This window comes from Nomascus leucogenys, chromosome 24 (genome assembly GCF_006542625.1).
Source record: "Nomascus leucogenys isolate Asia chromosome 24, Asia_NLE_v1, whole genome shotgun sequence".
Taxonomy (NCBI): domain Eukaryota; kingdom Metazoa; phylum Chordata; class Mammalia; order Primates; family Hylobatidae; genus Nomascus; species Nomascus leucogenys.
Genome location: NC_044404.1, coordinates 19,981,578 through 20,007,140, shown reverse-complemented (window position 1 = coordinate 20,007,140; position 25,563 = coordinate 19,981,578). Strand labels below are relative to the sequence as shown.

The 25,563-nt window shown below is 48.8% G+C and overlaps 1 protein-coding gene across 2 annotated transcripts in view; it reads left to right on the top strand.

The window, feature by feature from the left end:
• Window positions 1-25,563, top strand: part of TMCO4 (transmembrane and coiled-coil domains 4) — a 114,107-nt gene that overhangs the window by 36,210 nt on the left and 52,334 nt on the right. Inside the window, exons 6-11 of one of the 2 annotated variants that reach the window (XM_030805724.1) lie at window positions 8,135-8,267; window positions 16,660-16,757; window positions 17,318-17,461; window positions 18,266-18,385; window positions 22,958-23,122; window positions 23,949-24,085. In XM_030805724.1, coding sequence (XP_030661584.1) covers window positions 8,135-8,267; window positions 16,660-16,757; window positions 17,318-17,461; window positions 18,266-18,385; window positions 22,958-23,122; window positions 23,949-24,085 — 797 coding nt within the window. Of the gene's footprint in view, window positions 1-8,134; window positions 8,268-16,659; window positions 16,758-17,317; window positions 17,462-18,265; window positions 20,581-22,957; window positions 23,123-23,948; window positions 24,086-25,563 lie in introns of those variants that run through there. The other variant, XM_030805726.1, reaches the window with a different exon arrangement.

Genomic DNA, 25,563 nt, shown 5'->3' with positions numbered 1-25,563 from the left:
GATGTCCTGAGTTAGGCTGACCTGTGAGGGCTCTGCAGCCAGGCTCAGCCTCTCAAAGTGGGGACCCTGGGCACACAACGGGGCTTAAACACAGTGCTCAGCAATGGACAGGGTGCACGGGACTGGAATACTGTGTAGCTTTTTCTTTCTATGGAAAATAATTCATTTAGGGCAAAAATGGGGCTACGTAATAAATATTCTAGAAAAAGTATGTAATCTAAAAAGTTGGTGAATCAAGGGGTAGTAGTGTGGGGATAGGGTAAGCAGTTGTATGAGTGTGACCTGTGAGGTGTGTCCTCGGACCCAGGGAGAAGAGAGACAAAGCGCCCTTGCCCTGGCATACCAGCAGGCAGCCCACAGCCTCACCCTGGCACCCTGGCTCAGAGAGTGGCTTCTTAACAGGTACAGGAAGGAGGAAACATGACAATTTCCCATGAAGTAATATCAGTCACCCTGTATCGGGCACTTACTGTGTCCCAGGTGCCAGCCAAGCTCACCACATCCATCCTCTTATTGCCTGTCAACAAAAGCCAGATCAAAAAGATATTCTTGGCCGGGCATGGTGGCTCACGCCTGTAACAATCCCAGCACTTGGGAGGCCGAGGCAGGCAGATCACTTGAGGTCAGGAGTTCGAGACCAGCCTGGGCAGCATGGTGAAACCCCATCACTACTAAAAATACAAAAATTAACCAGGCGTGATGGTGGGTGCCTGTGATCCCAGCTACCCGGGAGGCTGAGGAACAAGAATCGCTTGAACCCTGGAGACAGAGATTACAGTGAGCCAAGATCGTGCCACTGCACTCCAGCCTGGGTGACAGAGTGAAACTCCATCTCAAAAAAAAAAAAAAAAGAAAAAAATATTCTTATTCCCCTTTTGCAGATGAAGAAACTGAGGCTCAGAGAGGTTAAGAGACTTACTGAAGCCATTCAGCTAGTAGGAACTCAGATCAAGATTTAAACCCAGGTCTGTTTGACAAAGGCTGAAGTTTCTGCCTCTGGGTTCCTTCGCTTTGGTCTGGAGGGCAGCCCCCAAAGGGCGGGGATTGACCATGATCTCTTCCCAAAGGTGTGGGCTCTCCCAGCAGGTACAAGGTCAGCCCCAACCCACCATCCCTGCCTCCATGCTCAGAGATGGAGCCATTACTGGGAACAGGCTGGTTCAATGCCTTACAACAGGAGGCTGTCCTGCCCCCCGCTTCTGATTTGGGGGATTTGGAAATGTGGGGAGGGTCAGGATTGTTATCACAACTTGTGGGTACAACTGGCATTTAGGGCCAAGTTCCTGGGGTGCTGCTATTCTTTGATGCATGAGAGTGTTAGATAATGAAGTATGAAACGCAGCTGCTTCTGTATTGAGAAATGCTGGTGGGTGAAGGAGTCCCGTCATGAACACACAGCCTGGCTCTGGACATGCCCCTTGCTCTTGCTGAAGCAGGGGGACCAGTTGGCTCCAGGGGCTCCCACAGTATGTGGTTGTGTGTCTGGGGTGGGCACCAGGGCTAATCCCGCAGTTCCGGGTGTCTGGCACACTTCTGCCCTCTGGTGGCAGAGCTGAGATCCCTCGGTCACCCTCCCCAATCCCCCATCTTTCCAAAGAACTGTTATCCCGTGATACGTAACTTTTAGGTGTGCCTGTGGCCCATAACCTAGGGCTGCCCCTGAGATTGTATGTATACCCCATGTGCATAGAATATAGGATTCACAGCTGGCCAAACGAGATTGTCCTAGGACACCAAACTCACTCAAGAGTAAGGGATTTGCCTTTAAAAGGCAGTCATAGTGGAATGAGCAGAAATGTTGGCATCATATAATTTGGATTATAATCCAAGCTCCAGCACTCTCTAAACTGTGTGGCTTTGAGAAAGTTTCTTATCCACTCTGCACCTGTTCTTTCCTCATTTGCAAAATGCAGCATCATAGTGACAACCTCCTAGGACCATTGGGAGGATCAGCAATCACAAATGCAAGCTCCTGTCATGAAGTCTGCTGCTTAGGAGCAGGCCAGGGATGCTGGGTTCCCTTCCCTGCAGAGGTGGCAGGAGGAGCATCATGCTCTGCCTCCAGGCGTGAGCACATCCAGACCATCTCAGACTGGGAGGAGCTCATTTGCAAGAGGGGAGCCCACTGCTCTGTTTCCTGGGATAGGAATCATCTGTTTCAGAATCACTGGGAGTGGAGAGTGTTGTTAAAAGTACAGATTCCTAAGCCCTACCCCAGATCTCCTGCATGTGGGACCGAGGAAGCTGAAATTCCACAAGTTCTCTGGGACCTTGATGTTCCCTAAACTCTAAGAACCACTGTCCCGCTGTGACTCTCAAGTCTCCACATGACCCTGTTGCTGTTGGGCTGTTTCAAGTCCATTTGACCTTGGGCTTTAAAGGTCTCTCCTTGTGAGGAGGAACAGGTACCCTGAGGCTGACCCTCAGATCTTTGAGCTGGAAAGGACCTCTGGATACCAGCTCCTTTGGTCCTTCTGGGAGGATCCAAAAGCCTGGGCCTGGGCACTGGACTGGAATCGGCACATCTATCAGGAGCAATAGGGGGGATGTTGCAGCACCCATTGATCATGGGCTGATTTAGAAGGAGGCCGTGAGGAAGGAGTGCAGACTGGAAGCATGGGCGGGCTTGGGAGAGAGGTGTGTGGCTGGAAGACAGTGTTCTGCTAGCTCGTGGCCCTCCTTCCCACTTCATGGTGCAGGGAATGCGTGGCGGTCAGGTGCACAGCCTCTGCAGCCAGGCTGCCACTTTACTACTCACTGGCTGGGTGAACCTGGGCCACTGGCCTAAGCTCTCTGCACCTCACTTTCCTCTTTGAGAAGGTGGAGTTTCTATAGTACCCACCACTTCAGAGGGTCATAAGGATTCAATAAGCCAATACATGCAGAGAGTGTAGTGCAGAATCTGATCTAGATGAGTAGGTGATAAATGAAGCTTCCACATTAATAGGATTATTGGTCATAGGATGTTTCTGCCGAAAGGGGATATACATCTCATCCAGCAGAACTGTCCCCCGCATTTGGATCTCTTCCAACAGAGTTCCACCCACTCAGTCATTCATTCATTTCTACAAATATTCCATTCCTCTTACATACAAAGATTATTAAACCTCTGCTTTGTATTTGGCATGGGCTGAGGTACTAGGGATGCACAGTGGATTTGGAGCTTATATTTTATATTCTAGAAGAAGAGGAGACCAAATAAACAAGTAGGCAAATAAAATATATATATAGTTGTTTTAAACGGTGATGAGAAGAAATGGCTGGTCACAGTGGCTCATGCCTTTAATCCCACCACGCACTTTGGGAGGCAAAGGTGGGTGGATTGCTGGAGATATATATATATATTATCAGAGCATGGAAGCACATGCCTGTAGTCCCAACTACTCAGGAGACTGAGGTAAGGGCTCACTTGAGCCCAGGAGGTTGAGGCTGCAGTGAGCCAAGATCATACCACTGCACTCCAGCCTGGGTGGCAGTGAGACCCTGTCTCAAAAAAAGAAAGAAAGAAAAAGATACGAAGAAATAACTCATGGTAAGAGACTAGGAAGCAGTGGACTGGGTCAGGGAGGGCTTCTCCAAGAAGGTGACATTTGAGGAAGGAACTGAGTGTTCCAGGCATGGTCAAGCCTCTGACGTTTGTGGCATGTGCCTGTAGTCCCAGCTACTTGGGAGGCCAAGGTGGGAGGATTGCTTGAGGCTAGGCGTTTGAGACCAGCCTGGGCAACATAGCAAGATCCCCATCTCTTAAAAAAGAAAAAAAAAGACTATGACATTTAAGAATAATTCACCACTGTAAGAGAAGACCCCACTGAGAGGAGGAGAGAGGCCTTAACCCATTAATCCACTCTCCCCTAGTCCCCTGGGGGAGCAGGACTCGGAGGGTACTAGAGAGGGAGAAGGAGTCTCAGTGGAGGTGGGAGGCAGAGAAAGGTCTTTTGTGCTACGTGGGGCAGGTGGCCACAGCACAGAACCCTGGCAGGCCAGAGAGAACTTTGGTCAGCTAATGACTCAACACATCTTAACTATGCACCTACTAACTGCCAGGCATTGTCCAAGCACTGGGAGAACAGCAAGGAACAAATTAAAGGTCGCTGCCCTTGTGGGACAGACATTCCGATGGGGAAAGCCAGACAATAAACCTATACAGGGAAATGGGGTGATGGAGATGGGATGACTGGGGGCTGAGCTGTTCTGATTCAGGAGCTGCTGGCTTCTCTAAGGAAGTGATATTTAAGTGGAGACCTGACTGATGGGAAAGGGCAGCCGAGCAGAGATCTGGGGCAGGAACTTCCCAGATACCAAGAATAGCAAGTGCAAAGGCCCCGAGGCAGCCGTGAGCTTGGCTCCTTGAGCTGCTGGTGCCTGAAGCAGGGCCAGGTAGAAGATGAGGTGGGAGAGGATGGCAGGAAGGGGCTGGATAATGTGCAGTCTTGCAGACCATGGAAAGAAATGTGGACTTTATTCTAAGTGCAATGGGGAGCTGTCAGAGAGAGCTCTAAGCCAGGGAGAGAACACGACTGGATTGATGATTTTAAAGAAGCTCAGTGACTGCTGTTTGGCAAATGGAGTGCAGAGGCAAGAGTGAAAGATGAGAGCAGTGAGGCGGCTGGTGGTTGGAGAGTGATGGCTGTGGCGGTGGCAGTGGAGATGGAGTGAAATGGTCAGACCCAGGATATGTTTTGCAGGTGCAGCTGTCAGCATCAGCTGGTAGGCTGGATGTCAGGACAGGGAAACAAGAACTAAGAACAATGCCCAGGCTTGTGGTCTGAGTCCCAGGGTGGATGGGGCACTTTTTTCTTTTTTTGAGACCGAGTGTCCCTCTGTTGCCCAGGCTGGAGTGCAGTGGCATGATCTTGGCTCACTACAACCTCTGCCTCCCAGGTTCAAGCAATTCTCCTGCCTCAGCCTCCCGAGTAGCTGGGATTACAAACATGTGCCACCATACCCGGCTAATTTTTGTATTTTTTAGTAGAGAAGGGGTTTCACCATGTTGGCCATGCTAGTCTTGAACTCCTGACCTCAAGTGATTGGCCTGCCTTGGCCTCCCAAAGTGCTGGAATTACAGGCACAGGCGTGAGCCACCGCGCCTGGCCTGTGGGGCACCTTTTATTGGGACAGGCTATCAAGGAGCAAGTTGGCCCCCTGGCAAGTTGGCAGTAGAGCCTGGGCCAGAGAATGCCAATTTCCTGGGTAGCCCAGGACTCTGCCCCTCCCTACTGCCTTCTAGACGAGGAGATTTGCTCCTAGAGCTTCCAGAAGGAACATGCCTTAAACTACGAACCCTGGCTCCAAGACCAGCATCCCTGCCACCAAGTCCTTGAAATGACCTATACACAAGGCTAAGATACAAAGCCCCATGCCTGAGATTACCATAGGAATGTTAATCACACATGCACCCGGCAGCCTGCATGCTAGAAGGTGAATCACTGCAGCCTTGACCAGTGGAGTATGTATTAGCAACTAATTATCATTGCCACCAATTAATCATCATGGCCAAAGCTTGGTTTCTACAACCCGATTATCATGTGGGCACAGTGGTCTTTGCTCCTATGGGGGAAGGAAGGAGCTCCTTTTTTCCATGGAAGTTTACTGAATCTAATAACCCCAAGCCACAGCGTGTGGTGTCTGTCCCCAGCACGTACACAGCTCCTCATTCCGGGAGACAGCAGGGCAGCCTCGAGAGACCCTGTTTCACTCTGGGGACCCTGGGTCAAGGAAGGAACTGATTTCTTTTGCAGAAGCCGAAACCTCAAACTTCAAGACTTCAGGGACTGCGTCATGGTAAACTGTCCCTCACGTGGAAACATGAGGCCAGGGAAAGGAGGGTCCCCTCTACCAGAACTCAGGAAACCCTATTTTTGGCAAGCTTCTCAGGTCATGCTGATAGGCAGTTGGACTGGGGAATTAGCGTTTTAGACAACTCGTGTCTTCACAGGGCCAGGGCACACAGGGAAGGTGAGTGCGGAGTAGCTGAATGCCAGGTCCTTGTGACTTTCTCTGTCAAAAACATTCAATTTGGAAGCATGTCATAGTACTTGAGTCACAAAGAATTGGACCTAAAATTTGGAAGAGTTTATTCATTGGTTCATTCACTGCATAAACATTTTTTGAGTTCTTATTAAGTGTCACACCCCAGGTAGGTACAGGGGTTGGAAAAACAGATGACTAAGCTTACAGTCTAGTAAGATATGATGAGTACAATCAAATGGGTAAGATACAGAGAGAGAGGTCTGTGTAAGCGATCACAGACCCCCAAAGGAAGGAGTGATGCAGAGAGGCTTCAGAGAGGAGGTGATGGTTGAGCCAGGTCAAGGGTTAAGTGATAGAATAATGGCCCCCAAAGATGTTCACATCCTAATCCCTGGCAACTGTGAATATGTTACCCTACATGGCAAAAGGGACTTTGCAGGTGTGATTACATTAAGAATCTTGGGATGGGGAGACTATCCTGGGCTTTCCAGATAGGCCTAATGCAATCACAAGGTCTTTATAAAAGGGAGACAGGAGGATCTAAGTCAGAGCAGGAGATGTGACCATGGGAGCAGAGGCTGGAGTGACTGGAGGAAGGGGCCACAAGCCAAGGAAAGCAGTCTGGGAAAAGCAAGAAAACAGATCCTCTCCTTGCTAACACTGTGATTTTAGAATATCCGGCCTTCAGAACCGTAAGATGCTAAATTTGAATTATCAGCCAGGCGTGGTGGCTCACGCCTCAGCCTCCCAAGTTGCTGGAAATTATAGGCGCCCCCCACCACGCCTGGCTAATTTTTGTATTTTTAGAGGAGATGGGGTTTCACCATGTTGGCCAGGCTGGTCTCAAACTCCTGGCTTCAAGTGATCTGCCCACCTCAGCGTCCCAAAGTGCTGGGATTACAGGCGCCCGACCTCCTTCACTTTTTTTTCCTGTGCGGTATTTGTTTTTTGTTTTGTTTCTTAGTTGGGACCCCATGACATATTATCAAGTCACTCTTCTATGCATTAAAAATTTTGTTTCATTATATAAGCATTTATTTTCCCTTTTTTCTTTATTTATAATATCCAAACAGAACTGTCTCTTTTTTATTCCTTTTTTTCAATTATTGAGATGGGATCTTGCTATGTTGCCCAGGCTGATCTCGAGCTCCTAGGCTCAAGTGATCCTCCCACTTCAGCTTCCAAAGTAGCTGGGATTATAGGCACGTACCACCACTTAGCCATAAATTCTCTTAGCCGTAAATTCTTCTGGGTAAGAACTTATTTTTGAAAGTCATTACATACTTCTCTTGGGCATCATTTTTTATGGCCCCATGGTGTTTGGCTGGATGGGTGTGGGTTATTTAACTAATTTCCTGATGTTAGAAATCCAGGTTGTTTCCAATTTCATATTATAAATACAGCATAGTGCCTTTATTTACTAAATATCATCTGCATTTATGGTTGTTTTCTTAAGATTACAATTCCAGAAATGGAATTCCCGGGGCAAAGGGGATGTATTTTTTTTTTTAAGTTTTTGATACGTATTGTCCAGTTGCCCTCCAGAAAGTTTATACCAGTGCATACTTCCACCAGCAATGTCTCTGGGCATCCATTATTATCATCGCCTTCACAGCTACAAAATTTTAAAAACTGATCTTTGCTTATTTGACTGGTGTGAAATACCACCTTCCTTTTTTCTTTTTTGAGACAGGGTCTCACTCTGTCGCCCAGGCTGGAGCGCAGTGACACGATCACAGCTCACTGCAGCCTCAACCTCCTAGGCTCATGATCCTCCTGCATCAGCCCCCTGAGTAGCTAGGACCACAGGCACATACCACAATGCCTGGCTAATTTTTGTATTTTTTTGTAGAGATGAGGGGATCTCACTATGTTGCCCAGGCTGGTCTTGAACTCCTGGACTCAAGCGATCTGCCTGCCTCAGCCCCCCGAAGTGCTGGGATTACAGGAGTGAGCCACCGCACCCAGCCCCACCTTGCTTTTGCTGAATATTTCAATAGTTGTGTAGTATTCTGTCCAGGCAACTGCGTCATTTTTTTCATTGGCTCCCATGGGGTTGTACATTTAGGCTGTTGCCAGTGTGGGTTTCATCAGTTACACTACTGATATCACTGTTCTTAAAACCTAAACTGATTCTTTTCCGGTGTTGTTTCTGTCTTTCGAGGGCACTATGATGCCCGGGCCAGAGTCCTCGTTTGCCACATGACCTCCCTGCTCCAAGTGCCCTTGGAGGAGCTGGATGTCCTTGAAGAGACGTTCCTGGAGAGCCTGAAGGAAGTCAAAGAGGAGGAATCTGAGTAAGAGAGCCCCGTGACCCCCATCAGGATCCAAGGATTTCCACTTCAGTGCACTTTGCAGATAACAGAGTCCCCTTCTCCCTTTAAGAGATGGTGTAGTGAGGTGGAAGGAGCCCTGGACAGAGTCCCAGCTGCAAGCTGCAGTCCTGACTCGCTGTGTGGCCTTACCAAGCTACTTGCCCTCTCTGGGCCTCTGACTTCATTTGCAAGAAGAAAAGATGAAATGGGCCAGGCACAGTGGCTTACGCCTGTAATCCCAGCACTCTGCAGGCGGATCACTTGAGGTCAGGAGTTCGAGACCAGCCTGGCCAACATGATAAAACCCCATCTCTACTAAAAATACAAAAATTAGCCAGGCATGATGGCATGCACCTGTAATCCCAGCTACTCGGGAAGCTGAGCCAGGAGAATCACTTGAACCAGGGAGGCGGAGGTTGCAGTGAGCCAAGATTGTGCCACTGCACTCCAGTGTGGGTGACAGAGTAAGACTCTTGTCTCAAAAAAAAAAAAAAAAAAAAGAAAAGAAAAGATGGAATGAATGATTGCTAAGGGACTTGAATCTGTGACTTTAACATCCTGGGGCCCTGACACCCTGTTCCACCTCAGGCTCTTGTGATACCTGGTTCATGGGCACAATTGACCTGGATTCAATTCCCGTTTCTGATACCTGTCCACTGCTTGGCATTGGGTGGGTGGCCTTGCTTTTCTAAGCTGCAGTGTTCTTATCTGTGAAACAGGAATAAGGATAGTGCCCTCCCAGGATCATTAGGAAGAATGAATGTCTGCACATTATAAAATGCCTGGCCCAGGGCTGGCACACAGCAAGTGCTTGGTAGATGTGAGTCCTCCCCTTCCCCCACATGTCCTGGACCCATCAATTATAGAGTTGCTTTGCTATCTATATATGGTCAAGAGTGTGTAGAAGGAAATAATCCTGGTAACTTGGCTGGTGCTCAGCTCTTTGCAGAACACTTTACACAGGATCTAATCCCACAGCAATAAATCAATTTCAGTCACAGCCTAATCCGAGGCTCCTGGCACCAGGCACGTCTCCCAGGTCTGGGGTTTTTTTAGCTGCCGTGGTGTTCTTTGACCAGCCAGGTTACACTAGGTCAGCCCATCTGGGAATTTAATCCTAAAGCCAAATTGAGACCCAGAGCCACCCTCATGCCACAGTTAATGGAGCAAAGAAAAGGAGTATTTCCATGAGAAAGGGGGAAATTTGGTTTGTTGAAGTAACCTGTAGACATACTAGCTTTGACGTCCAGAGTTGTGTCAGTATAGAAATACCTGGATCCATGTCAATTACCATAATCACGAGGGCATCCTAGGTTCTTTGGATATGTCGGGAATTTGCAGAATCTTATATGCCTTGAAATTAAGGAACCTCTCAGTTATTATTTGGAAATCTTATTATCAGAGAGAAACATATTACCCGGAGCAATTTGTTCTGATAATACCAGTAATGCCAGGTTAGGGAAGATATAAACCAGAAGGTCTAATACAGGCCAGTTCTGCCATTTACCAGCCACATGAGTTTGGGCATTATTTAACTTCTCTGAGCTTCAACTTCCTCACCTGTAAAATGGGGATAATAGTAGCGCCCTCCTCACAGAGTTCCTATGGGGCCCAAATGAGTTCATATATGTGTGAAGTGTTTCAAGTGAGCCTGGGACAGAGTAACTAGTCCATAAATATTATTTGCTGTTGTTAACAATACTGTTCTAATTGTGTTATTATAGACCCTTTTCTAAACTATTATAGACCCTATTGTAGTCTATGTGTAGACTCTTTCCCCAGAAAAAGGCTTCACACATGTAATTGTTTATGCAACATTAGGGACTCTCAGATTCTGTGGTCTCTGGAAGGATCTGAGGCCCAGGGAAGCCATAGCAACTGTTCAGCCAGGAGACCTGGCTCTCAGTTTGATTCTGCTACTAACCCTCTGTGTGGCCTTGGGCACGTGGCTTTCCCTCCCTGGACACCAGCACACATTTTCTTTTTTTTACCTATACAATTAAGGGATTGAATGATATGTAAATTTCTTTTGACTGTAAGGTTTTGTGTTTCTGGGAGGTGAGTTCATCACTGGGCTGACCAAGGTGACTCTTTGCAGCTGAGGTCTAGAGTGTGACATACCACCCGTCCCACCCCTCTGCTCCTGGGTCCCTGTCTGAGCCCCAAGGCCACCCGGCTTCCCTCACTTGTTTAGTGACTTCGCCTCTCCTCTCTGTGCCTCATTTCTTCATCTCTCACATGAGGATAATGGTAGTATCGCCGTCATAGCATCGTTGAGAGGATTAAATTACTTAACACATATCCAAAGCTGGGACCCGTGCTTGGCACATAGCAGAGTCTCAGCAGATGTGAGCACATGAGCTGCTGGGGTTGATACTGCTCACATAGGCCAGGCACGGTGGCTCACATCTGTAATCCCAGCACTTTGGGAGGCCGAGGCGGGTGGATCACCAGAGGTCAGGAGTTCGAGACTAGCCTGACCAACATGGTGAAACCCCGTCTCTACTAAAAACACAAAAATTAGCTGGGTGTGATGGCGTATGCCTGTAATCCCAGCTACTTGGGAGGCTGAGGCAGGAGAATCGCTTGAACCCAGGAGGCGGAGGTTGCAGTGAGCCAAGATCACGCCGTTGCACTCCAGCCTGGGCAACAAGAGTGAAACTCCATCTAAAAAAAAAAAAAAATTGCAATTAAAAATAAAGAAAGGTACTGCTCACATCATAAGAACGTTGCCAGCATCAGATTTTTCCTGAATGCCTACTAGATGCAGGTACAAGATGCCATCTCACTCGATCCTCATAACAGCCACCTAAGTGTTTCACAAATAAAGAAATAAAGTCAGAGGGGTGGCATAACTCAGCCAAGGTCACATGGCTGGCCAGCAGCATCTGATTCAACCACCATGTCCAGTCTGAATGGCTCTCACTGTGTCCCTCAAGGCCTGGCTGGCAGTGGCAGGGTTTCTCCTTAATTCTGAAGAAAACAAGAAAGATAATGATTTTATGGGGCCATCCAGGCCTTTACTAGGAAAGTGTCTGTAGACCTCTCAGTGATAAGCTCTCTCTATCTGTCAGCACAAAAAAGTGATTTAAAAACAGAAGGTGATGGTGAGGATAAGGACGGAAAACACCCTCTTACAGGAGATAAAGTGACAGAGAGTAAGACTGATTTGTGGATCTATGAGATGGGCAATGCGGGCGTCTTGCTCTCAGGAGGTATCTCTGGCTTCAGCCTGGGATTTGGCCCAAATCTGCTTGTGGTTTCAGCCTTTGTCTTTGGGCAGCTGACATGGAAACAGCAACTCAGGTTCGCTTCTGCCTTTTCAGCGTGACCATGACTGTACGACGGTGTGGGTTGCTGTCATATCTAATCAGCAGGCAGTCAGTGCATTCGGATTTAGTGTTGTTCTCTGAGTGTTCACTTCCAAGGAAAGGGAAGGAAGCGTTGTAAATGTGACTCAGAGCAAACATCTCCCCTTTAATTTCAGTGTGGAGATTCAATCAGACAATTGAAGTAATTGCCAAGAGTATAGTGCTGCAATAATGAACGATGCCTGGGAAAGCTATTTTATGTACAAAAAAAATTTTTTTTTTTTTTTGAGACAAAGTCTCACTGTGTCACCCAGGCTGGAGTGCAGTGGCGCAATCTTGGCTCACTGCAAGCTCCACCTCCTGGGTTCACGCCATTCTCCTGCCTCAGCCTCCCAAGTAGCTGGGACTACAGACGCCCGCCACCACGCCTGGCTAATTTTTTGTATTTTTAGTAGAGACGGGGTTTCACCATCTTAGCCAGGATGGTCTCGATCTCCTGACCTCGTGATCCGCCCGCCTTGGCCTCCCAAAGTGCTGGGACCACAGGCGCGAGCCACCACGCCCGGCCCCCAAAACAATTATTAAGAATGTGCAAATACTTAAAACAGGGAAATAGACTGGCCATTCAGCTGAACGTTAGGAGAGAGTGCCTTAGCCAAGTAACTTTAGGAAAAAATATCTTCTTTTCAAATCAACAAATGCTTACAAACTTTTTGTGAGGGAGATGGGGGAGACAGTCTTACTCTGTCACCCAGACTGGAGTGCAGTGGCATGATCACTACAGCAGAGGCTCACTGCAGCCTCGACTTCACAGGCTCAAGTGATCCTCCCACCTCAGCCTTCCAAGTAGCGTGGACCACAGGCGTGCACCACCATGCCCGGCTAATTTTTTTATTTTCGTAGGGTCAGGATTTCACCCTGTTGCCCAGGCTGTTCTGGAACTCCTGGGCTCAAGGGATCCTCCCACCACCGCCTCCCAAAGTGCTAGGATTACGGGCATGAGCCACCATGCCCAGCCTATATATTTTTATTTAGCCAACACGTCCATCCTGTACCTCTCTAGTTTTCAGAGATGTGGACAGTGAGTAGGGGAGTATATCACCGCAGCAAGGTGGTCACCTCCAATCCTTGTTGGAATAATTAGGCTCCCTAGAAGAAAGATTTCCTGAGTACCCTCCAGTTTCCAAGCCCAGGGCAAGCTGCTGAGGATGGGGAGTTGGAAATGGCTTGGTCCATGCTGTGAGAGCTTAGCTCAGCAATTTTCAGACTTGAGTTACAGCAGAATCCCTGGAGAAGGAACTTGTTACCGATACAGAATCTTTGTCCTTAGACCCAGAGATTCTGCCCCAGGAAGCTGTGTTTTTAACAGGTACCCCCTGGTGATTCTGATGCCCACCCTCTGAAAATCAGTGGTGTAGAATTCCAGGATAATGTGGCACAGAGGGTTAGGGGGCCCAGAGTCAGGGCATCTCAGCAACCTTGGGGTTTTGGCCAGTCTTCCTGGAGGATATGTCCCACCTTGGCTGGCTCCTGAAGGTTGAGTAATGTTGAACTAGTCACAGGAAGGTGGGAAGGTCCTTGATGTCCAGGGGCCAGAAGGTGACTGGAGGCAGCTCAGTACTTCCCAAGGGTGATGTGTCAGTGAGGAAGTGATGAGTGTTAGAGGGGGAGAGAGGGGTCAGGACACAGAGGGCATGTCACATCGGGGAGAGATGACAGTGTCCTGAAGGCAGCCAGGCAGGCAAGGAGGGAAGAGGAGAGAGAGGCAGGTAGTCATGGTTATATTATTCTATTAATACTTGGCATTGGCTGCTGCAGTGGTGCCGTCTCATCATCTGTCCATGGGTCATTTGATAGTTACATTTCCTAAGCGAGAAAATCAACACTCAGAAAAATTAGATGATCCAGTAAGTTCATGGCAGAGCTGAGCTCAAACGCCTCTTCCCCAAATTTCCAGACTATTTCCAGGCCATGTTTCTTGAATCAAGATGCCGCTGACTTGGCGCCACATCGCTTGTCTAGTTGCACGTACCCATCTTGTATCGTCAGCAACTTGAATGTTTTCTTCGGCCTTGAACTCTGCCGAAAGTCAGTAATCTTCAGCCTTCCACTTGGAACTGACTTAAGAGTTATCAATTAAGGGTCAAGGCAGTTCAGGGTCAAAGTATATCTCCAGCCTGTGTTGAGGAGGAAATTATTACAATAATAATGAAAAGAGTGATAATAGCAATAAACATATTGAACAATTACAGGATGGTAGTCACTATGTCTCAGTGTCTCTGTCTCATTTAGTCCTCACAACACCCCTGGAAATTCAGTACTGTTATTATCCCCATTTGTTGGTTGAGGAAAGTCAGATATGACAAATAATTTGTGCATAGTCACAAAGTTATTAAGTGGTTCTGTCCATTGTGCGGATAGGCTAGGTTTTGCTGCTGTAACAAGTGGCCCCCAAATAAATCTCAGCAGCTTACAGGATTAAAGGTGTATTTCTTGTTCATACTTTGTGTCCATTGCAGATTGGCTGTAGCTTGAACTCACATTGTCCTGGTTCTGGGTCCCAGGCTGACAGAGTGACCCTATCTAGATTATCGTTGGTTTTGGGGCAGAGAGAAAGAAGATGAATCACTTTCCTGCACTGGCTTTAAAGATTCTGCCAGTTGTCCCGCCACGGTGGCTTGCACCTGTAGTCCCAGCTCTTTGGGAGGCTGAGGCAGGTGGATCACTTGAGCCCAGGAGTTTGAGACCAGCTTGGGCAACATGGCAAAACCCCATGTCTACAAAAAGTACAAAAATCACCCAAGCGTGGTGGGGCATATCTATCATCCCAGCTACTTGGGAAGCTGAGGTGGGAGGACCACTTGAACCTGAGAGGTGCAGGTTGCAGTGAGCCAAGATCCCACCAGTGCACTCCAGCTTGGGCGACAGAGCCAGACCTTGTCTCAAAAAAAGCAAGGAAAAAAAAAAAAAAGATTCTGCCAGAAGTGACACATATCACCTCCACCTACATTTGGCTAAAGTTGGTCATATGACCACTCAGTTCGACAGGGCAGGGATGCATAATCTTTCTGTAAAGAGGGATAACTGAATATGTGGTGAATGGTGATACAGCTACCACAACAGCAGAGCTAGGATTCATGCCTACATCCAGAGAGTTTGAATCCTGACATTAGAACCCTCAGTCTTAATGGCCCTCCTGCCTCCCACTGTGCTAGATGCACATGGTTCAGCCTCATCCCACACCACTGGTGACATGAATTTCAGTCATGGAAAACCAGCAGCGTGATATGCACAGAGATTTTTACTATTGGTTTCTGCTTCTGTGTAATGAAGTGACTGAGAAACACTGGGCTTTACACCCAGGAGATGCTTAGGAAAAAAATCTGTTGAGGTGAACTGGCAGGGAACCAAAAAGCACAGCAGGTCCCCAGATGCCCAACTGAAATCCCATTTTGTTTATTTATATATTTTATTTCATTAATTAATTCATTCATTTATTTATTTTGAGACAGAGTCTCACTCTGTTCCCAAGCTGGAGTGCCGTGGTACGATCTCAGCTCACTGCAACCTCCTCCTCCCGGGTTCAAGTAATTTTCCTGCCTCAGCCTCCTGAGTATCTGGAATTACAGGTGCCTGCCCCCACGCCTGGCTAATTTTTGTGTTTTTAGTAGAGATGGGGTTTCACCATATTGCCCAGGCTGGTCTCAAACTCCTGACCTCAGGTGATCCGCCTGCCTCGGCCTCCCAGAGTGCTGGGGTTACAGGTGTGAGCCACCATACCCGGCCAAATCCCATTTCTTTTAGATGACTGGAGAAGGAGCTATTTCTCAGTAAGATGTATGATTCATGAGGAGGGAGATGGGAAGGAAACAGGTACTGGTTGAGCACACACATTTTTCTGCTCACGGAGATGCAAAAGCACAGCACGCCATCCATTCTCAATATAACTTTATTGACTGAATGGATGAAGAAGGAATGAATTTAACCCTTACAAACCAACAACTTTATGAGGTAGAAATTAGTGTCCGCTTTTTGACAAAAGAGGAAACTGAGGCTTGGGGAGATGCAGCATCGTGATGACATCAGCCCCGGTTGCGCTGAGCACTTGCAGTCCGCCACTGTGTTAAATGCTTTACAGATAGTCTATTTCTGGATCCTCACAGTTCATGGGGAGGTAGTGACTGTTATCCCTTAATTCATCTATAATATGAGTACAATAACCATACTGCTTCTTAGGATAAGATTAACCCTGTGAAGTGCAAAGCCCAGTGGCTGAGATATAAGAAGCCCTCGGTAAAGATTAACCATTTTTCTTCTTTGATTATCACCATGCTTTGCTATCACTCCACACTGTGTTATTGTTCAGACTCCAACCTCAGTTCAGAGTTCCCACTTAATAACCTCTCCATCCCAGCCACAGCAAAGGGGCTGAGGGCTGAATGTCCAATAGGAAAATTGGGCTTCCTGTCTCTTGAGTGCTCACAACAGCAGTTCTCAGGGCTCACCTGACCCCAATTCACTCTAAATATTTTCCTTTTGCTAGATTTTCTAGCCTTTCCATTTCAAGTCTGAACAAGTCTAGCTACTGCTCCAAGGCCAAGGTCTCCCATCTTCAAAATGATCATTTTGGAGGAAATTGGTTTCCAAATATCCCAGAGGGAGGTGGGATCAGATGGCAGGTTGGGGAAGAAGGGAGGGGAGGAGGGAGGTGATGGAGTCTGTGATTATCTATTTTGTGCTTCTTCTGGGTCCATCTGTTTAAAGATCTTTTTTGTGCTTCTCTTGCTATTTTTTTTTTGTCTTTTTATTATTCAAATTGCAACCCTGTTAGGATGGATCCATTGGGTAAGTAGTACATCCCATGCACTGAGATTCCCCAGCTGGGTTTTAGAATGTTTTCAGCCTTTTAAACCATCAATGGGCTCAGGGTGACTTTGGTGCCTTACTCTGAGTGGCAGAGTAGCTACCCAGCGTTGGCCCCTGTTTGAGGGTTGGTGTGGTGGGGATGTCTCAAGGGATCCTGGGCACAGCTGGCCCTAAAAACCAGCCTTTTTTCCCCCCAGAATGGCTGAAGCATCCCGGAAGAAGAAAGAAAACCGGAGGAAATGGAAGCGTTATCTCCTGATAGGCCTGGCGACTGTCGGAGGCGGAACGGTGATCGGTGAGTCCAGCTAGAGATGGTGGCACAGGTCTGGGTTTTGCAGACACAGAAATGATGCCAGGCTGGGGGTGAGAGTGGAGAGTGCAGTGGCTCAGTTGGGAGGTGGCCCCTGGCATGTGGTAGGTAGTCAGTGAGTATTCGGTGTGCTCATCAGCACTGTCAGAAGCTTCCATGGGAGGCAGTAGGTAGCTGAAGGGTAAAAACTCATCAAGCCACATTTTTTTTTTTTTTTTTTTGAGACAGTGTCTTGCTCTGTTGCCCAGGCTGGAGTGCAGTGGTGCAATCTCGGCTCACTGCAAGCTCCACCTCCCGGGTTCATGCCATTCTCCTGCCTCAGCCTCCCGAGTAGCTGGGACTACAGGCGCCTGCCACCACGCCCGGCTAATTTTTTGTATTTTTAGTAGAGACGAGGTTTCACCGTGTTAGCCAGGATAGTCTCGATCTCCTGACCTCATGATCCGCCCACCTCGGCCTCCCAAAGTGCTGGGATTACAGGCATGAGCCACCGCACCTGGCCACCACATTTTTATTCCCATCTGAAACTGCTGCTTTTCCCACAGGCGTGACCGGAGGTCTAGCTGCACCCCTTGTTGCCGCTGGAGCAGCGACGATTATTGGCAGCGCTGGGGCAGCAGCTCTGGGCTCAGCAGCCGGCATAGCCATCATGACCTCGCTGTTCGGTGCAGCTGGAGCTGGCCTGACAGGTAAGGTTCAAAAGGAATGATGGGTTCAGAAGAATTTTCAGCCAGGGTGGCCCAGTTCCTAAAAGGACATGCCTGGATCCTCACCAGCAGTGACTCCCTGGGAAACAGAGGAGAGGTGGCTTTTCTCACTCTGGGTCCCAGCCTTCCCAGAGCTCGCGTGGGTCAGGGTAAGGGCCGAGTTTGAGAAGCTGGCTTTTTCCCCATGCACCTTGTGTGTAGTTCCTGAGAAAGGCCCCAATTGAACCTGCTTCCACCATCCAGAAGTTTCCATGCTTGGGCTTCCTCGTGTTTGGAGAGAACATGGCTACCCTTCCCTGAGCAGCATCACCTGGGGGAGTTTTTCCAAATGATATCTGTCGGCAGCAGCCCCCCCCCAACTCCCCCAACCCCGTCATGCACAGACATTCCTGTTCAACTCCCCAAGAGGAGTTTGCTCCCCTGCTGAGACTCTTGGTCCGTTTGATTCACTGTTACTAAGTGGAGTGTGTTCTACCCCTGCAGTGTGTGGGCAGGAGAAAAGAAACAGAACCAGGGCAGAGCAATGGGTAAGAGCCTGGGCTCTGAGGTCCAAACCAGCTCTACTGCTCGGGGGCTGGCCAGCCTCGGCAGCAGCTTCTTGCTTTCATCTGTAATCAGGGACAATAGTGGCACCTACCTTAATGAGTTCAAACACAAAATGTGTTTTTCTAGGGACAGGGCACACAGACGGTGCTCACTGTGTGCATGTGTGAGCACATACAGCCACCCTGATGTTCCCCTGGGCCCCAGTCACCTCTATTCTCTTTCTCGGATCTGGGTCTTTAGGATACAAGATGAAGAAGCGAGTGGGAGCCATTGAAGAGTTCACGTTTCTGCCTCTGACGGAGGGCAGGCAGCTGCACATCACCATCGCCATCACTGGGTGGCTCGCATCTGGCAAATACCGTGAGGACCAGGAGGACCAGAAGTGGAGGGGGGTGGGCAGTGGCTGGCCTGGGCCAGACCCTGGGCTGGGTTTTTACCTGGGCTAGGGAGCAAGCATGGGGAGCCCCATTTTGCAGAGGAAGAAATTGAGGCTCAGAGAGGTGAGGCAACATCATCTCACATCTATCCACCTGCCATCATCTCTCCATCCATCTATCCACCTGCCCAACCACCTACCCACCTGTCCATCCACCCATCCACCCATCCATCCATCCATCCACCCACCCACCCTTGTACCTGTTCACCCATCCGCCCACCCACCTGTTCATCCATCTGCCCACCCATTTAACCACCCTTCTATCTATCCATCCATCCATCTACTCTTCTACCTGTCTACCTGTCCACCCACTCACCTGTCTACCCACCCATCAACCCATCCATCCATCCACACTTCTACCTATCTCTCCACGCACCCACCCATCTATTCATCCATCCACCCTTCTACCTATCCACCCATCCACCCACCCATCCACCAGCCCCTCTGTTCATCCATCCACCCATCCACCTATCTGTCCATGTAGCCGTATTTATAAAGTGCTGTACTTACCATGTGTCATATACTGAACCAGGTCTTAGGAATTCAGTGGTGAGCAGCACAGCCATGACCTCTACTCCCACAGAACATACAGCCCAAGATAGAAGACAGACCGAGTAACTAAATGGGAGCCTTATGGATGGCATAATAGGGGAAGCACAGGGTGTTTCTGGGGAAGGTTCTGAAGGCAGTGACATTTAGGCTAAGGGCTAGCTGGGAGTTAGCCCGATAAACCAGGAGCAGAAAGTGCATTCCAGGCAAAGGGACAGCAGGTGCAAAGGCCCAGTGGTTTGAAAGAACCAAAAGAGCACAGGATGGCTGCAGCAAGGAGCCAGAAGGCAGGAATGTGGGTGGAGCCAGACCACACAGGATAATGTGAGCTGTGGCAAGAAGTTTGAATTTGTCCTCAGAGCAAGTGGAAGATAGCAAAGGACTTTAAGCATGTGAGTGAGAGATCAGTATGTGTTGGCTACGTGACCTCAGCAAGTTATGTAACTTCTCTGTATCTCAGCTGCTTCATTTGTAAAGTGGAACAAATTATTGCCACCTTTTCAGGATGCTGCGAAGATTAAGTGAGGAACATCACGTGGTTTCTAGTTGGCATGACGCAAACATTAGTTCCCTTTGCTGTTCTAATTTGAACATGCATATTTTGGGGGATTCTAGCCAGGGTGGCATTGAGGACTCACACCGTGGTCCACTTGTTACTTGACCCCTGCAAGTGCCCAGCGAGAGGCTCAACAAACAACAAACAGTGCATCCCTTAGAGAAAGAGCAGGGTGGGCATGGGAATCCTAAGTGTCCCAACCTGACCACTCAGGCACGCCTGCCCAGAGCCTCCTGGGTGCCCAAGTCTCTGACCTGAGGGCAGAAGTCGCAGATCTGCCAAACCACACAGAAGAAAGCCAGCGAGAAACATTTAGAGGTGTCACCAGGCGCCAGGGTCTTATTGGTGTGTGACCGCCAGGCGCCACCCGTGCACAGAGGTCACTAGCGTTCAGTGAGCACCTCGTTCACACCTACCCTGAGTCTGGCATTTTACCAGCACAGTAGGAACTTGGTATGGTTACCTCCTAGAAACCTCACTTCCACCCTCCGAGGTGGGGCGGTTCTGACCCTGATCTGTCCGAAGGGGAACCCTGGCAGGGGAGTAGCAGATGCAGAATTCAAACCCAGGTCTCCTGATCCAACACCCAGGGTTTTTCAATTGTTTTCATTTTACCGTGCTACAGGAAGGAGCAAGAACAAGAGCCCAGGTGAAGGAATTTGCAAGTCTGGCCGGCATGGAAAGCAAACTCCTTTCTTCACTTTGCCCCTATTTGTTCAGTTTGCCCCGGGTTAAAGGTCAAGTTCATTTGGGGATGAGGGAAGTCTTCATTGATCTCCATCAGTCTAGTGTGGGACACTCAGGGAAAGGGCTGGGTAAAAGAAATACAACCAAGCTAGAGAAAGTTTCAGAAGGAAAAAATATCACGTATTCCTACCTCCTTGAGAGCCAGGAAAAGAAGCCTTATCATCACATGGTTGCTTTTTCCATGTGATAGGAATGACCGGACTTTCTTTGGCCCACCCCTTTATTAATCTTGATTATGTACAATAAAGATAAAAACTTTGTAGCCAACCACCAAGCCCTTCCTATGCAATGGCTCATTTAGCTCCTCACTTCAGTCCCGGGAAGTGGCTGTCATTCGCACTCCCCTTTTCCAGATGAGGAAACTGAGGCTCATAAGGGGTGCCCAGGGTCACCCAGCTAGTCAGGGGCAGGGGCAGGATTCACCCCCATTCGATCTGGCTCCACAGCCCATGTTCTTGGCCATAGGACAGTACAATGTAGTAGAGCACTTTACAGTTTATGCAACGCCTTTTTATATTTTATTTTATTATTTTATTTATTTTATTTTATTTTAGATGGAGTCTTGCTCTATCACCAGGCTGGAGTGCAGTGGCACGATCTTGGCTCACTGCAAACTCCGCCTCCTGGGTTCCAGTGATTCTTCTGCCTCAGCCTCCCGAGTAGCTGGGATTACAGGCATGCGCCACCACGCCCAGCTAGTTTTTGTATTTTTAGTAGAGACGGGGTTTCACCATGTTGGCCAGGATGGTCTCGATTTCTTCACCTCGTGATCCACCCGCCTCGGCCTCCCAAAGTATACAACGCCTTTTATGCAGCATCTCATGTGATCCCCACCACACCCGAGTCAGATGTTATTATTCCATCCTTACAAATGTGGAAACCAAGGGTCAGAAGGGCACGGTGTCTTGCTGTGAGTCACACCAGTGGAAGCCGTAGAGCTGGGTTCGGAACCCAGGCTGACATCAAGCCCGTGCTCCTCGCTGTCCTGTGCCCATCCCCTCTCTCGGGACTGACTATCACCTTATCCATAATTAGAGGCAGTTGATCCCCAAGTTGTTGCAGAGCTGAGACAGGGTCCCCACAGAGGGAGGGGAGTAGCTGCACGGTTGTCCTTGTGCGGATGTGGCAGGTAAGGATGAGCTTTGGAGCAGGCAGGTAGAGGCCTGAGGTTGATGCTCAGAACCTGCAGGCCGCCCTGGGAAGCTGTCTCCACCCCTCCATTCCCACATGGTGTTTAATGAGCACTTACTGTACATCACATCGCCAGGCTTTGGGAATACAGTGTTTGGCAAAGCAGACTGTAGGAGAGGCACACGTCAAACAGGATGCATAAATAGTGAATAATTACAGACTGTGATAAGAACTTATGAGGAAAAGTGGAGGGTGCATTTCGTTTGTCAGAGGAGCCGGGAAGGCTTCCCCATGGAAGAGACGATTGGACTGGAATCTCAAGGGCAAGTGGTAGTGATCTAGGGGAACTGATGTACAATCTGGGAGCTCATGAAGGGTTTTAGGCGGAGTGGGAGAAGATTTGTGTTTTGAAAAAGTCACTTGCGCCGGGCGCAGTGGTTCACGCCTGTAATTCCAGCACTTTGGGAGGCCAAGGCGGGTGGATCACTTGAGGTCAGGAGTTCGAGACCAGCCTGGCCAATGTGATGAAACCCCATCTCTACTAAAAATACACAAAAATTAGCCAGGTGTGGTGGTGGGTGCCTGTAATCCCAGCTACTCAGGAGGCTGAGGCAGGAGAATCGCTTGAACCCAGGAGGCGGAGGTTGCAGTGAGCCGAGATCATACCACTGCACTCCAGCCTGGGAAACAAAGCAAAACTCTGTCTCAAAAAAAAAAAAAAGAAAGAAAAGCCACTTGGGCCACAAGCAGAAATGCATGGGGGCCAGATTAGGGGCCCCTCCGTGCTCCTATCCTGAAGGCAGCCAGGTGGGCAAGGAAAGAGGGGATGAGGGAGGCAGGTGTCATGGTTATACTTTCTGACTTGGCATCAGCTGCTACAGTGGTGCCATCTCATCCTCCTTCCATGGGTCATTTGATATTTATATTTCCTCAGTGAGAAAATTGAGGCTCAGAGAAATTGGATAACCCAGCAAGATCATAACAGAGCCGGGCTCAAACACCTCTTCCCCAAATTTCTAGCTATCTCCCAGGCCATGTTTGTCAAATCAAGATGCAGCAGACTCACAGCGCTGTGCTGCTTGTCCCATTGTGTGCTCTCATTGTATGTCATTAGCAGCTTAATGCCAGAATTATTTCAGCATGAGAGAAAATACCCCTTTACATGTATGATAGTTCAAACACACTTCATTCTTATACTTACCCTATGAAGGGAGATAAACCATGTCCCCACTTCACATAGAAGCAAAGTGAGGCACAAGGTAGGATAGTGATGTGCCCAGGGTCACCCGGCTTCTAGTGAATGCAGGAACTGGGATTCGAGCCCAGCCTGCTGACTCACTGGGGGGCACAGAGCTCCGCTAGCTCTGCTGACAGCTGCCACTCATTGGCAGGGGGTGGGCCTCTTGTCTTCCACACGAGGGTGAGTGGTCCTGGTGCTCCTTGTCTGGGGTAGTGGGGTGGGGCATCCTCTGCCATAGACAAGAGAGACTTCACCTACCTGTGATCTCCCCAGGCACCTTCAGTGCCCCATGGGCCGCCCTAGCCCACAGCCGTGAGCAGTACTGCCTGGCCTGGGAAGCCAAGTACCTGATGGAGCTCGGCAACGCCCTGGAGACCATCCTCAGTGGTCTTGCCAACATGGTGGCCCAGGAGGCCCTAAAGTACACAGTGTTGTCTGGTAAGTGCCCCTACCTGCCCCCCAGCAACAGCATGCCCGCTGCCTTCATCCCACCACAGTGGTACCATAGTTTTGCATGCCCAAAGCCCCCAGGGCAGGCACCGTGCTGGACCCTAGGAACACAGAGAGGTTAAGGCCGCATTCCTGTCTGGGAGAAGTTTATGATCCCTATGGAGAGAAGACAGGTAAACAGCCAATCACATGATCTGTCTGTTAGCTATTGCTGTGTGACAAGCCACCCCAAAACTCCATGGGACGTTTACTGTAATAGCTCAGGAGCCAGGAGGCTGGAGTTGGTGGATCTTAGCTGGGCCTATGGGTCAGCCGACTGTCCACCAATCAATGCTAGCCTTGTCTGGGGCAACTCGGCTCTGCTCCATTTGTCTCTCATCCTCCTCCTGGGATGAGCAGGCGAGCTCATGTCAATGATAGAAGTGCAAGAGGCTAGCCCTGATGCACAAGTCCATTTCAAGCCTCACATCTACTAATGTCTTTGGCAAAAGAAAGTCACATGGCTGAGTCTAGAGGGGATGGGCAGGGCAGGGGGCCCCACTGCAGAGTTATGAGACAAAGTGGGAGGGTACAGGGTGTGGAGATGAATTGGGGCCATCTCACATGTGACAAGGGCTTGAACAGAAGGGATTGAGTCCATATATCAGAAATTCATGAGTTTCAGATTTCTTTGCTCTTTAGCAGTTTGAAAGGCAAACTTGCAGGTCCAAGTCAGAGACTGCATGCATTCATTTGAGCATCTGTTAGCCAGTCACTTCCCTAGTAGGACCCTAGGACGGCGGCCATTCCCTTCATCACTATCTTACCTCCCCAGGCATTGTGGCTGCGCTGACCTGGCCAGCCTCACTCCTCAGTGTCGCCAATGTCATCGACAACCCCTGGGGGGTGTGTCTCCATCGATCAGCAGAGGTTGGCAAGCACCTGGCCCATATCCTGCTTTCCCGGCAGCAGGTACCTGGGAATGGCTGTGTGGGCGTGGCATGGGGCAAGAGGGGAAGTCAGGGGCTGACTTGTTCACAAATATCAGGCAAGGATTAGAGGCAAGGCTACTTGGAGATCACTCAATGGTTTTGGGGGTGTGGGCAGTCCTTGCTGCCTCTCCAGTTCAAGTAATGAATGTGTCCTAGGATGAACAGTAAGAATTATAGACTCTGCAGCTCTATCAGGTATTTAGGTGAGGACTGAATAATGGGCATCTGCAGGTAGGAACAAGTCTGGGGAACTCGCAGAAGCAAAAGTGGCTCCTGTGTATCAGTTCTTCATTCAAGTGTTTAGGATAATCGTTGGGCTCATTTGGGTGATATTTCAATGGAAACCTCTGACTCAGTTTGCAGTCAAGCCAGTAAAGTGAATGAGACCAGGTGCATCAGCTGGCCACCAATGGAATTCCCACATGCTGGTGGCCTGGTGTTCCTTCCCAGAAGTGTAAAGCTACTTTGTGAGGTCATCTTCAGTGGTCTAAATACCATGTAAAATGGTTAGGAAGAGACATCATCATAATACTTTTAAAATTTGAATCTAGTAAAGATGTACTACCAAGAGAATAAAACCATCCCCTTCAAAATAAAACTTGAGTGAATGGAGACAAAAGCTTGAGAAGCAGTACCAGAAATGACTGCATCGTCAGGATTTGTTTTGGCTGGAAGTGGGAGAAAACCCAAAATAACAGTGGCTTAAACAAGGTAGAAGTTTATTTTCCTAGAGAAGCCTAGCAAGGTTGTCTAATAGCCTGCCATGGTGCAGAGGCCCAGATTCCTGCTACTTTGTTGCTCTGTGGTCTTGACCTTGTATCCAAGATGGCATCATCTGAGCTCCAGGGAGCAGGAGAAAGGAAGAACTGAAGAAGAAACAGCAAAGCCTTACAACATTTCAGTTGGTGTCTCGCTGGCCAGAGCCTAGTCACATGACCATTCCTAGCTGCCACAGAAGCTGGGAAATACAGTACTTATTCTGAGTGATGATGAACCCAGCTGAAATTCAATTACTGTGGAAAAAAAGGGAGGATGGATATTGAGGGATGACAACTAGCCGTTTCTGCCAGGCAGGTAAACTGCTTGAGAAACTGGCCACCCCCTTCAATCCTTGTGTCTTTGTCAAAAGAAACAGAAAAGTCCTTCGGCAGGCTTGACTCTAAGGCAAAGGCCAAAGTGGCATTGGCTTAGACAAGATAGAAGTTTGTTCTCTCCGAAGTAACAGTCTGGGTGTCAACATGTGGAACAAGATGATGTGTTAGTTTCCTACTGACACTGTTACAAATTGCCACAGATTTACCAGCTGAAAACAAATGTACTATTTTACAGCTCTGGATGTCAAAAGGCAAAAATGCATGCCTTAGGGAGGATCCCCTTTCCTTGCCTTTGCCAGCTTCCGAAGGCCCTTCCTTCACCGTCAAAGCCAGCAGTGTAACACCTTGAAATCTCTCTGTTCCT